Source organism: Antechinus flavipes, chromosome 5 (genome assembly GCF_016432865.1).
Source record: "Antechinus flavipes isolate AdamAnt ecotype Samford, QLD, Australia chromosome 5, AdamAnt_v2, whole genome shotgun sequence".
In the NCBI taxonomy this organism is placed as follows: Eukaryota; Metazoa; Chordata; class Mammalia; order Dasyuromorphia; family Dasyuridae; genus Antechinus; species Antechinus flavipes.
In genome coordinates, this window is record NC_067402.1 from 36,304,601 (window position 1) to 36,318,298 (window position 13,698).

General features: G+C 42.7%; 1 protein-coding gene across 2 annotated transcripts in view; it reads left to right on the forward strand.

Annotated features, from left to right (window-relative positions):
* The first annotated feature begins 960 nt into the window (after positions 1-960).
* SH3BP5 (SH3 domain binding protein 5) overlaps positions 961-13,698 on the forward strand; it is a 77,304-nt gene continuing 64,566 nt past the window's right edge. The window contains exons 1-2 of one of the 2 annotated variants that reach the window (XM_051961491.1): positions 961-1,386; positions 3,628-3,690. In XM_051961491.1, coding sequence (XP_051817451.1) covers positions 1,219-1,386; positions 3,628-3,690 — 231 coding nt within the window. In that variant the 5' untranslated portion in view covers positions 961-1,218. The remainder of the gene's footprint in view (positions 1,387-3,627; positions 3,691-13,698) is intronic. The other variant, XM_051961490.1, reaches the window with a different exon arrangement.

Genomic DNA, 13,698 nt, shown 5'->3' on the forward strand with positions numbered 1-13,698 from the left:
TTAGAATCCAGATGTTTGGACTCCTAATCTCAGAAACCTTCTGGTTTCTGCTTCATTAACGCATGTTAAATAGTGAGACAATCAGATTCTCCCCTCTCTAAAAATGAATTTTAAAGGATATTTAGGTTTAGATAAGTTCCAGATTCTCTTCCTTAGCTTCCACCCTCCCCTATGAAATTATGCAAAACGTTTCTATAAAAGTTATTGTGAAAGAAAACGTAGATCCTCCTAAACACCCAAGAAAAATAAAATTTAAAAAAGATATTTAAGTTTACATGTGTACATAGTTAAATTACAAATATGAATATATGTATATATGCTCTAGTTAATATAGCGTACAGCTATAACTATATTTACAGTATCTATTTATAACTATGTACATAGTTATGGTTATGTGTAGTATGTAACTATAGTTATTTTTATACAGAATATAGTTACATAGTTATTTCTATATAATTTATTTCTAAGGTTATTGTTATTTAGAGACTATAATATTTATAAGGATATCGTTATTTGTATCGTGTATGTAATTATATACATAGTTATATAGTGACCATGTATTTCTAAGTATCGCTATATTAATAACTATCTCTCTAGTTACCTAGAGAAGAACCTAGAGAATCTGGCCTCTGCCCCATCCGAGGCTTTGCTAATGGCCTCATTACCCGGCGGTGACCGCCAGAGGAATTGTCGATACAGAATTAACAATTAAAGCTCAATTACGGCCCCCAGTTCCCTCATTAGCCTCCGGAGCCCCGCCCGGGACGGTCAGCGTTCCGCGGCGGGCGGCCACTGGGTCCGGCCTAGCCGGGCGGGGGTCCGGGGCTTTGGGTCCGGAGAGGGGGGGCCGGGCAGTGGGAGGAGGCAGGGCTGCCCAGGAGGAGGGAGCCGCGAGGGAGGAGGCAGAGATGCTGCGCTGACAGCATCAGCAGAAGGGGCGGGCGCCCGCGTTTCCTCCTCCCCCTTCCAGCGGCAGCGGCAGCGGCAGCGGCCCGGCCCGGCCCGAGGGGAAGACGAGTCCGCCCGGGGCAGGCTGGACATCCCGCCGCCGGACACCCCGCCGCCTGCGTTCCTCTCCGCCGCCGGGGGTCTCGGGTCTGCGCAGAGGTCCAGGGCGCGGGGGCGCGGCCGGACGGGCAGGGTTGGCACCACAGCCGCTCCGGAGGAGCCCACAGCTGCCCAAGGCTCCGGGGCCGCGCTGCACCCTAAACTGCCCGCATGGACACGGCACTGAAGCGGGGCCGGCCGGAGGACCGGGTGGGCGATGTCCCCCAGTCGCCGCCGCCACCCACGGAGAACGAGGACGAGGAAGAGATGGAACCCGAGATGATGGAACAGGAGGAAGAGGAGGAGGAGGAGGAAGAGGAGGTGGACCCTCGTATCCAGGTACGAGATTGGGGGGGAGGGGGCGCAGAGCCTTCTCGGCAGTGTTTCTGCGGGCTGCGGGGCTGGGACTGCAGCGCCCCACCCCCATTCCAAGCTGTCCGGGTTAGTCCATTCCCCCTTCAGACCGAACTGAAACCCCCACCCCGAACCACTCCCTCCCTGAGTGGGTGCGGTACGCCCCAGTAGACTGCAGGCTGGGGAGGGGGCGACTTAATTTGGGGGCGGGGCTGGTGTTTGGGATGATCAGGCTGGTTGTGGAGAGATGGGAGGGGTCCGGACACCCCTTCTTCGGTGCGCACCCCCAGCCCCCCACTTCGCCTGCCGCACCCACGCGCGCTGCTCGTGGGCTCCGGCTGCATTTGGGGGTGGGAATGACTAGCGGTTCGGAGGGAGACGGACAACAAAGGACAAAAGCGGGGGTGGGGGGGGCGAGTGGGAGGCTCCCGGAGCTTGAATTCCTCCCTCTCTACCTCTTGGGTCAGTCACTAGTAGCTCTTGGTTTCTAGGTCTGGCTACGAAATTGCAAAATCTCCTCACCTTCCTCGTGCACCGAGACGGGACCTGTCCGGTGATTAGGGTATTCCCCCGCTCTCGTGGGCATCAGAGCTCCCCCGAGACACGGTGTGCGCAGGACCCCTGCTTTTCGCAGCTGAGTCTGCAGGTGCCCCCGGCCGCAGGTGGCGGGAGTCCCCCAGCATCTCCAGAGAAATCTCTTCCCTTTCCTCTAATTCATTGTCAGCCAACGTGCTTTCATTGTCACTTTGGTGGGGCTCCCGCTGCAGTCCGGCCCCTTGGCCCGAGTCCTTGCAGCAAAGCCTGTTTTTTCCTTATTATCACCGGGGCAGTAGTCAGCGAAGGGAGCAGGAACAAGGAAGATTTAAGCTAGAATATTGGAGGGGAAAGGGGCTGACTCAAAAAAACAAGTTTAAAAACCCTGTAAGGTCAGAATTCAGGCAAAGACGGAGGTTTGGGAATTCCCTTTCTTTCCCCCTCCCCGGTCGCTCCCAACACATACACACAACCTAAGAAATTATTTTTTCCCCAAGATCTTGCCTCTCCTTCCACCCCAGGGTCATTTTTCTATTGCTTAAAAGCTCTTATGCAATTGTTCTGAACCCTAATTGGTTTTTCAGTTCACAAATCAATTAAAAGAGCATTTAACTTTGTGGATGGGGTTTGAATGAATTGTTGGAACCGATTAGCGAGATAAGGTCAGATGGGAAATCGAGAATGATGCTTCTGAATGAAAATATTCAATTTAGACCCCTTGATAACGAGGCTCTCCCCCACTCCCTTAGGTTTTTCAGAGCAAGGTTCTTTGTTTCCAGAGTACAGATCGTACAACTTTAACTCTCTCATACAAACCCCAATTATCAATGGAAGGGCAGGGTCATAATAAAAGTTAGCCATTTTTGAAACAGCTAAACAGATCACCTAGATGACAGAATTATTATTATTATTATTATTATTTACATCTATTCATTAACAAACAAGGGGGGAAAAAGCCTTCAGCGCCTTCTGAGCTATTGTCAGAAGTCAGGCCTTTGCTTTAGAGCTTAGGGTTTTATGAGCTGGGTAGGTGCTTAACCTTTTTTTTGGAAGTCTAGGCTTCCTTTTGTTAAAAAAGACAATTCTTTGTTAAAAAGACAATCTCTCTCTCTCTCTCTCTCTCTCTCTCTCTCTCTCTCTCTCTCTCTCTCTCTCTCTCTCTCTCTCTCTCTCTCTGTCTCTGTCTTTCTTTTTCTCTGTCTCTTTCTTTTTCTCTGTCTCTTTCTCTCTCTTTCTTTCACACACACACTTCACATTTTTTCCCCTTAAGCAGGGACCCCTTTTTAAAACATGAGAAAGTTCATCCATGTTTCTGTTTCGAGTTAACATTCCAATCAGAGTCTGATCTGTTTTCTTTGGGATGGCTGTCAGGATTCATAATTCTCCCTTTTGCTTCTATTTTGTTCTCTTTCTGTCTGCTTCCAGGTAACATATTATGTTTACTTTGAAAAACAAACCAAAAACTCCTATAATCTTTAAATCAAGGTGTTAACCTTTTTTGAGCCATGTTCCCTTTGGACAGACAGGTGACGCCTAATGATCCCTTTCTCCGAAGCATGTTTTTAAATTATTGAAGGAAATGCTAACTTCCAGTTAGAAATGGTAGAAGTGTAATGGTTTCCCTCTACCCAGATTCAAACCCCACTTTGATTAGGAAGCCCCAACTTTAAACTGTTTTCTTTCTTTCCCCAGGGAGAACTGGAGAAGCTAAATCAGTCCACAGATGACATTAACAGGCGGGAAACTGAGCTTGAGGTAGGGATTTCTGTGTCCTCCTTCCTCTGTCTGTGAAATTTTCCACCAAGGTCTTTTTTTTTTTTGGAGGGGGGTTGTTGTTTGATTTTAATGGTCTTGTGATGATTGTTGGGGTTCCCTCCTTGGGAGCTTGCCAAATAGCCACCTGAAATAAACTGAGCCTGCTTCCTCCTTCATACCCCAATTATCATTACTAGAGCTGACTTAGACCCAGTCTCAAAGGTCTGCATTGCATCATATAGATTAAGTGTACTTGGTAAGCTTGATGGATCTAGGCAGAATAATCCAGGAGCTCGTGGGGTCCAGGAAGTCCCCTCTCACCCAGATTAATTAACCCCCTGCATGAGAGACATAGGACTCTTTGAGAATAAGAGATCATACCATTATTAGTCTTTTCAACAATGATACACAACAGGTCAATAAATACTTATCCACTGACCTACCTCTGTATCCTCAGTCTCACCCATATGGGTGATTGATAAATTTGTCTTAAATGATTGAACTGAGAGTAATGAGCTTTGAGGCTTTCCCATATATTTCAGGGTGGCCATTACATTTTTTTTTTTTTTTTTTGTATTCTTGGCGCACTATTTCATGTTTATTCAGTCTGGCTGTGGAAAGAAAGGGCAGAATTAGCAAATTACAGCCTTTTCCTTTGCATGTGTGTGACATGTAGTCTTTTAAATGGTACAGAGAGCTGTTTAGCAAGGCGAGGTCTTGGCTGGGAAAAACTCTAAAGGGCAAGTTTGATTTACATTTCGGCAAGTCAAAAAGTATTTATTAAATGTCTACTGTGTGCCAAATGTCAAGCTAAATACCACAAGCATTTTAAACTAAATAGTTAACAGGTTTATTTTCTCCATGGCTACCAGTTGGTCCCTGGTTCTTTTTAGGTAATGGTTGGATTTTTTAATCTTTTGGAAAATTTAAACAATCTTTTTTTTTGTTTGTGGCAGAATTCAAATGCTGCTCTTGAGAGGAATAGTCTAAATCCTATAAAGTGATCCAGTATCTCTCAGCAAGGCTTTAACAGAAAAAAATAGTTAGATTAACTAGCTTTTGTGACTGAGAAAATGACTTCTCTTTGGGTATCAGTTTTCTCATCTGTAAAATGGGGGGGGAAAGAAGACATTAGATGATTTCCAAGGCATTTCAAACTTTTAAGTTCAGTCTTGAAGTCAAATGTAAATTAAAAGAAGAAAATCTCTGGGTTTTCTCTTTGTCCGAGATTGGCACATTTGTAAATATGATGTGAATGTTGACAGAATAATTTGGGGAAATACCCTGCCAGCTTCTGTTTCTGTGCCCCAGATCTAGGCAGCTTGGAGGCCTAGTAGAATTCAAATCCAGCCTCAGACACTCACTAAGCTTCAAGTCATGTAACCCTGTCTGCCTCAGTTTCCTCATCTGTAAAATGAGCTGGAGAAGGAAATGGCAAACCACTTCAGTATCTTTGCTAAGATACCCCAAATGTGGGGACATAATGAGTCAGGACTGAATAACAGATATGAACTTGGAATTAGCCAATACAGATGTAACTTGTAGCTGAACTTGGGCTTGTGTTGCTTGGGCTCAGATGAGTTAATATCATTCTGGTCATGCAAATTAGGAAAGAATGAGAGAAATACAGGCTCAGAGATCTGGGGCTTTCACTATAGTTTGTCTGGTGAAGTCTGTGGAATCCTCAGAATTATGGTTTTAAGTACAAAAAATGAAATGTGTAGAGATTACAAAAGAAATTGTGTGTATGGAAATAAAGATGTAATTCTCCTTATCCCCCAAGATAACAGACCTTCTAACAGTTTGAGGTTAAGATCTTCTGATTTAGAAAGAGAGCACTGGAACTGAATTCAAATCCTACCCCCTGATGACTCTGTGATCTTAGATAAGGTTTTTAGCCTGTATTTAATTAGGAATACAGACTTCCTTAATTAGGAAGGGAGGTGGCTGAACTATCTGGCCTCCATCTCTAAATTTGTGACCCCTCAGGAAGGAACCCTGCAGATAGTCTAGACTGATCCTTTCAATTTACAGATGAGTAAACTGAGGTTTTGAAAAGTTGTCCAGAGGATTAAGAGGCTGAGCCAGAATTGCAGTCTCTTTCTTTGGCTTGTACCACTACTATTTTTTCTGTCCTTTTTGAGGAGACATTTATGTATAAAGTGAAGTAGCAATGAAAACTCAAACCCTACCTAGGAGTAAGTGGAATGCTGGGAATTGGATTGGATAAGGGAATGCTTTGGCTTCTCCCTGAAGAGAATTTTTGGTGATTGTGAATCTTTTCTTGATTTGTGAGACTAAAGTACAATTTAGCCTGTTAATGAGCTTGTCTAAGCTTTTTTTTCAAGGTTCACTTTGGATGTACTTAACTAAGCCTCGATGAGGGGCAGCTGTGGCCAGGATGCTTCCAGCCTCCCATAGCCCCCAGAACAGGTGTTCTCTTGTTCTTTGATTGTCTTCAGGAAGGGAGAATGAGGAGTGAGGAACGCCAAATAAACGATCATGTTGTGAGTGAAGGGTGGGGCTGTTGCTGTCTGGCTGTTTTAATGGGTGTCATAGCCAAGAGTGACTAATAGACTTTGTAAGCAAAAACACTTGGGGCAGTGTGAGATCATAGGTTCATGGATTCAGAGATGCAAGGGACATTTGGAATTATCTAATCTGAAGCCTCTGGAGGTGACCCCAAAGAATGGAGCAGCTAGTTTTTTGATGCTAAGGGACAGCATATATTCTGTCAGAAAGACTTTAGCTATGTTGGTATCCTTGGACTCTTTTTTTACTCACTTTCTGGTTTTTTACATCATAGTCTTTCCCCTTTAATCTTTTCCATTTTTCGGGGGTGGGGGGAAAGAAGAGGAAGTCTGGACCTGTGAGTTCATTATTGCGGGAATTGCCAGGTGAGAACACCTCTACTAATTCAGATTGTTAATCTTTTGTAGCTGACAGCCTTTACATAGTTGCCTGGTGATTTTTGGTTAAATGATTTGTCCAGTGGTTAAATGACATCTTGTATACATCAGAGATAAAATTTGAATGCAGTTTTTTTTTTCTGACTCTGAGGTCAACACAAAGAAACAGAAAAGTGGTAGAACAAAACTATTTGATACAGTGACTATTTGATGGCATGTGTCACGTTGTGTATCCACAGTCCATCACTCCTCTAGGAAGAAAGTATGGACAATAAGAGAGAATACTTAATTTACTTTTTCTGTCTTCTCCCTTTCTGCTTTGGATTTTATCTCTTGATATACATTAGAGTATTTGGTGATAATTTTTTGTACCATTTGTCACTAGTATTCTGATGTCAACTGGTAGGAAATCAAAGTGTGCAGAAGAATATTTATATTTGTAATATTATAATATTTACATTCATAATAATATGCATTATCACATATAAATTATATAGTGTTCATCAGTTTACAAAATGCTTTCTCAAAGAATCATTGAATTTACTTATATTAAAGAGTCAGAAGATGCAGCTTACAGAAGATCTCATTTTACCTAAAGCTGTGTACCATTGAGCAAATATCTTTAACCTATCTGAGCCTTAGTTTCCTCATGTATGAAATAAATGATTGAATTGAATATTCTTTTTTTAGAATTTACCAATTTATTTTTGACATTCATTAAAAAATTTTTTTGAGTTCCAAATTCTGTTCCTTCAGCCCCTCCCCCCACTGACAAAGCAAGTTATATGATCTCAGCTATTCATATGAATTCTTACAAAACATTAGCTGTGTTGCAAAAGAAAAAACAGGAAAAATAACAAAAGTGGAAAAAAAGTATTCTTTAATTTGTACTCAGAATTCATCAGTTTTGAGTTCTAAACTCACTCTTTCCTTCCCTCTTCCCCCTCCCTCCCTCTCTCTTTCTCTCTTGTTCCCACCCTGAGACAATAAACAATTAGATATAGGTTATACATGTGCAATTATGTACAATATTTCCATAGTAATCATTTTGTGCAAGAAGATGCAAAAGTCTGTATTTAGTTAATATCAGTTCTTTCTTTGGAGGCAGATAGTACCCTTCATCATTAGTCCTCTGGGATTGTCTTGGATCATTGTATTGCTGAGAATAGTCAAGTCATTCCCAGATTTTCATTGAACAATCTTGCTATTACTGTGTACAATGTTCTCTTGGTTCTGCCTGTTATTGTATTGAGGAAGTAGCAAGATATAGTCAAATATCAAAAGTCCTGAGTTCTAGTTCTACCATTGACTACTTCTGTGACCTTGGACAGCTCCCTTAATCTAAACCTCAGTTTCCTCACTTGAAAAATAAGGCTAACATAGGATCCTGGAATCATATTTTACAGATGAAGAAACTGTGGTTCATAGAAAGTGAAATGATTTAAGTCACATCTGCCCTTCTTTCTTCATAAGACAGTTGTGAACATAAATTAGTAATGTCTGTAGGTAAATGAGCCTCGGAGATTGCCAAGTGATAAACTAGGTCAGGAAGAGGTATTCTGTTGCCGATTCCGGTGGTTACCTAGGTTTGTAGCATGATGACTCCGGCCTAGTGTCTAAACCTAGGTCTAGCAATTAGTTCTCCAAAATCCTCTTTCAAAATATAAAATGTCCTGATAATCTAAGCTTATCCTGCAGACGGCTTCCACTTAGTCTCCTACTTTCCTTCCCTCACTTTGACCCCTCTTAACTCTTCTGTCTCTCTTTGACTTAGTCCTAAATTCTAAAGATCCATGTGGCAATTATTCGGATATTATCTGAAGGGGCCTCCAAGAACCAGGTCTCTGCCATCTTTGAGTATGGAGGAAGTCATCGTCCCTGGGTATAGTGGAAAGAGCTTGGGTTTGGATCCATAGAATCTGACTTTAATGTCCAATTCCGACTCTTGAGAAGAGTCACTTCCATTTGCTCATCCATAAAATGAATGAGTTGGATTAGTTGGGTCTCTGAGCTTCCTTCTAGTTCCGAATCCTGTGAGCCATGCTTTGTTGAATGAATGAGTCAATATAGTAAAGAAAGAATTAGCCTTTTAACAAAGAGGATCCATGTCCCTGAGTGTAGATTTTTGGTGGAAATGCAAATGTTGAGTGGGGCAGAAGGACGTGTTGGTATAGAGCGAGCACAGTGAGATTTCACTAGTGGAGGAAACTCCCCTAGTGAGAAAACTCTCCCAATACAGGTGGGTCCCTTCTTGGCAATTTGCAGTCTTGGAGAAAGGCTTCCAGTTTGACTAGTTGTGACTCGCCCAAAGGTTTTGCTGCCAACGTGTGTGTTATAGGAATTACTCAAACTCAGGTTTTTCTGGCTTTGAGGTCAGTCCTTTATATACTACAAAGATGGAGTGACATAAGAGACTGGGCTTGAAGTCCTGGCCCTGCCACTATGGGCAAGTCACCTTATATTTGCATCTCAGCTCATTATCTGTAAAAAAAAAAAGGGGGGGGGGAGGATCAGAGCAAAAGGCTCTTTTCAGCTTTAAACCTATGCTCCTAAAATCCTAAATTATTTAATGCATCAGTGCCCTAGGTAAGTTTTTTTTTCCTATAAGGTATAGATGAGTTGAGAATCTGTAGCAAAATACAGCAATGACAATCACAAATTCCACAATGAAACTAAAAGTCCAAATTTAGAAAACAACAACAAAATATTTGTGCGTGATCAACCCATAGTCACTTAACAAGAATGAATTATGGGTATATGGAATAAGGTAAAATGAATTATTTGCTTAATTTTTAAAAATTTATTTTTTTAATACCTTGGAAAGCTGGTTTTTACATATTTGTATTAAAGGGGAACGGAAACTATGTAGAAACTATGTATCTGCAGCCGTGCAGGTTGGATTGAGTTTCCTCTGCCTTGTGCACTTGTAGAGGAGTTATCTCAGGTCAGTGGCTCAGCTAGAAGTCAGTTAGACCAAGGGAGAAGGAGGAGGCAGAGACCCATGTAAGCCACAAACTGGCTTGTTTAGTCCTGAGCAATCAGCAGCTGGCTGTGCCTCCTGGGGGAAGGGCAGGTTGGAGAGCATGTGTTGTAGACAGGTGAGCCTTTTTATTCTGGTATGGAGCCTACTGGCTTGAAGATGATCTGGACTTGTAGCTGGTTTGGCCCACGCTGACCTTTACCATGTTCATGCAATTTGTAATAATAATACTAATAACTAGCATTTATGTAGCACCTTAAGGTTTGCAAAGCACCTTCTATAAACGATTTCATTTCGGTCAATCAGGGAGCAATTAGGCACAGGGCTAAGTGGTAGGGATACAAAAAAAGGCAAAAGACAGGGGCTTACAGCCTCCAGAGACAGGTGCTACTATTATTTCAGAGATGAGGGAGCGGGAGAGGTTAAGTAAGTCCCTTGGTTTAGAGACTGAAAGAGTCTGAGGCAGAATTTGAACTCGGGCCTGTCCAGCAGTATCGGATCCTTCTGCCTTTGATACAGACTATGACCCTCTTCCTCCATTTTTTTGCCCTTCCACCCTTTCTGCACACTCTGATCTGATGATTCCGATCAGCCTTCCTCTTGTTCCTTGAATGTAGCACTGTTTCCCAGCTGTATGCCTTTGCCCTGACTGTTCCGTGTGATCAGAATCCTTGCTTGGGGCCTCCAGGCTTCCTTCCAAAGTTAGCTCAACCTTTTCCTTCCCCAGGAAGCCTTTCCCCATCCTCTCCCCTCTCCTTCTTACAGGGACCACACTTTTGCCCATCGTTGTGTTCCCACTGCTTGGCAAAGTGCTCACCACTTAGTCGGAGCTTAATGTTTGTTGCTGCTTGTTGACTGACTCACTGATTGCTTGAGTACAAGGTTACTAAGGTCCCTTCTAGACTTTTGGGGTGAAGCAATGAAATAGCTCTCACTCTCGCTCTCACGGAGCAGTGAATTGTGAATATGGCTGGGATGCTCTCTTTGAACCCATCTGGAGAAGGAGTTCCGTACACACGAGCCCCACTATGGTTCTCACCTGGGGGCCTAAATCTTGTCTTCTTTGGGTGGGTGATTTGGGGTTGGGTCTTAAGAGGAGCAGTTGGAATATTAAGAGGAGCAGTTGGAATATTTATGGGGGAGACGGGAACTGAGTTGTCAGTAATCCGTGACATCCGGACGAAGAATGAGTTGGGATCATGTGGTTTTCCTTGCTCTGTACATCAGGGCCCAGGACTCAGGGCAGAGTGGGCTCTTCCCCTTCAGTGCCAGCATTTCTGTAGCATGGGAGGGTGGATGGGGGCTGTCAGGGCAGCCCAGAAGCCTCAGCGCCTTATGAAAGGCAGATGGCAATATTTGTGGGCCTTAAAATAAACCACTGGTAGACGGATCTAGGATTAGCAGAATGAAAAAGTCCTGTCCATGGATCCAAAACACCCAAATTAAGACCCAGCTCTACCAATTACTAGTCAGGAAACCATCTTCCTTATCTATAAACCGGGCAAAATACTGGGCAATTGGTGGGTCAGTAAGCATTTATTAAGCACCTACTGTACATCAGGCACTGCTACCTATCTCCCAGGACTCATATGGAAAAGGGAAATACTTTCAAACTATCAAGTGATACAGAAATATGGACTATGTAGTATGATCTCACCTTATCTGAGAGTCTGGTTTTTTCAAAGGGCCAGATCTTCTGGTTCTCAGCAGGCTGCTGCTGTGCTCACTGTTTGATTGCTCTGGGAGAACATGAGGTTATGGATGACAGGGGCTTGCTAAGTATTGGGGGCTCTTCTAAGGACATTTTGCCGAAGGCTGGCCTTGAGGCTAGCCCTTCTCCAAGATTGGCTGGAATGTGTCCAGAGACCCATCAGTCACATGGCTTCTATTACAACAAATGACATATAGCTGCCATCTTATAATTGGGCTCCGCAGAGAGGCGGCTGCCTCTCAGGAGTGGAGCCCCTCTTGTGAGTTAGTAAACATTTATTAAGTGCCCACTATGTGCCTCTGATTTATGAAGTACCTACTATTAAGTGCTAGGCACTCTGTAAAACATTGGAGATTTTTTTTTTTAAAAAGAGGTAAAAGTTAGTCAAGGAGCTTACCATCCAATGAGGGAGACAACAAGCAGATAAATGTGTACAAATAAACTACGTACTACAAAAATGAGAAATAAGAGAGAAGGCACTAGAATTAAGAAGGGTTGGGGAAACTTTAATTGGCAGGGAAATGGGCAGAGGAAGAATGATGACCTAAGAAAATCCTGAGGGCTGTGAGAATTGAATGAAGGCAAAGAACAAATTCAGAAGAATAGAGAGTTGTCGAATGATGAGAAGTATGGGTCTAAGTGTCTTTTTCTTTTTTTTTTGCAGATAATAATAAATTGTATCTGAGGAAATACAGAAAAAAATTTAGTGGTTCTAGAACTGAGTTGGAGTCTAGATCCTAGAGGAAATAAAAATTGTCATATTCTCCTATTATTCTCTTTGTATTATAAATTGCCATTAATAAAATTGGAAATGTTCCAAAAAGTTATGTTTTATAAGTTGATTAAAAAAACAGGGTCTGCTTTCTTATTGACCTCTTCCACCTGTAGTAGGGGAATGGCTATCGCTCATGCTGAGAAGGTCTCCTAACCGTGCTGACTGGATATGTTACATATTTATGCTTTTCAACCTCAGTTGGATCTCATGGCAGCAAGGCCATCCACCTGGACCACTGGGAATAGGTTCATTATTGGACACAAACTGTTAACTGAGGCTCACCTACATCTAAGGCTAGTTATGGACAGTGTGGTTGTTGACAAAATGCTTGGAGATATTTCAGTAGGAGTTTAGAAATTTGCGCAGCTAACCTACCTTCCTCTCTCCCTCCCTTCTTCCCTCTTTCCCCTTTTGTCTCTTTCCCTCTCTCCCTCCCTCCTTCCCCTTTTTGTTTCATTCCCTCTTTCCCTTCCTTCCTCCCACTCTCTCCCTCCCCCAACCTCCTAGATCTTGCTTTAGCAAATCCAGGCTGGAGTCAGACGACTGGCAGGGAGATAGAATTAACTTTCATTTCTTCTGTGCTTCAAGGTTGGAGAAGGCTTATGCTTATCACGTGGGATCCTTGAGGCCGATCTGTTGTAATTTGTACAAATAGTAATAATCAAGATGGAGATAGAAGGGGAAGCAATTTTGTTGCTACCTTGTTAAATTTTACATAAATTTAAACAACTATGCTACATAAAAGAAACTCCTGGTTCCATTTGCAATAGAAATGTCTTTGTTAATTTCATAATAAAAGAAAAAACATAGCTCCCATAGATTATATAATTATGCCTGGAAGGGACTTAGAGGCCGTTTTGTCCAACCAACCCTCTTGTTTTCCAGACATGGATAATAAGGTTCAGAGATATTAAATGACTCGAGCCATTTGAACCCAAGTCCCGTGACTCCAAATCTAGTGTATATGGGAGATAGAGGTAGCTGGGAAGTTCTGTGGATAGAGTGCGGGGTTTGGGCTAGGGAAGAACTGGATTCAAATCCAGCCCCACACACTAGCTGGCAGATCATTAACTGTTTGCCTGAGTTTCTTCATCTGTAAAATGAGAATAATAAAGAATCTACTTCCCAGGGTTGTTGCAAGAATCAAATGAAATTATGTTTATTAAAGAAAAAAAAAGTTGTTAGCACATAGTAGGTGCTATATGAATGTTTATTCTGTTTTCTTCCTTATGGATTCAAAAATAGAAGGAAACTGGGAGGCCAGTTAGACCAACTCCCTATTTCCCCTTATTTGACAGATGAGGAAACTGAGTCGCAGAGAAACAAAGGGATTTTGATTTGGGTGTGGAAGGAACATTTCTCAAATAACTTCCAAATCTTGAATTCCCGAAGAGACTGAGCTCGCCAAGCTTCCTGCCATTGACCCACCAGGAAGCATGTTTTCCCAACTTTCCTTTCCACTATTTCTTCTGAGTTAAGAAGAGGAGAGATCCCTGGCCAGCTCCCTCTGAATATTGAGTGGTTTAAATTTCTCAATGAGCATTTATCTTAGACGCTTTAATGTTGTGGTTTGTATGCTTGGGTTTAATGAATTAAATGTTATCGAACCCACTCATCCCTTTGGCCTGAATCC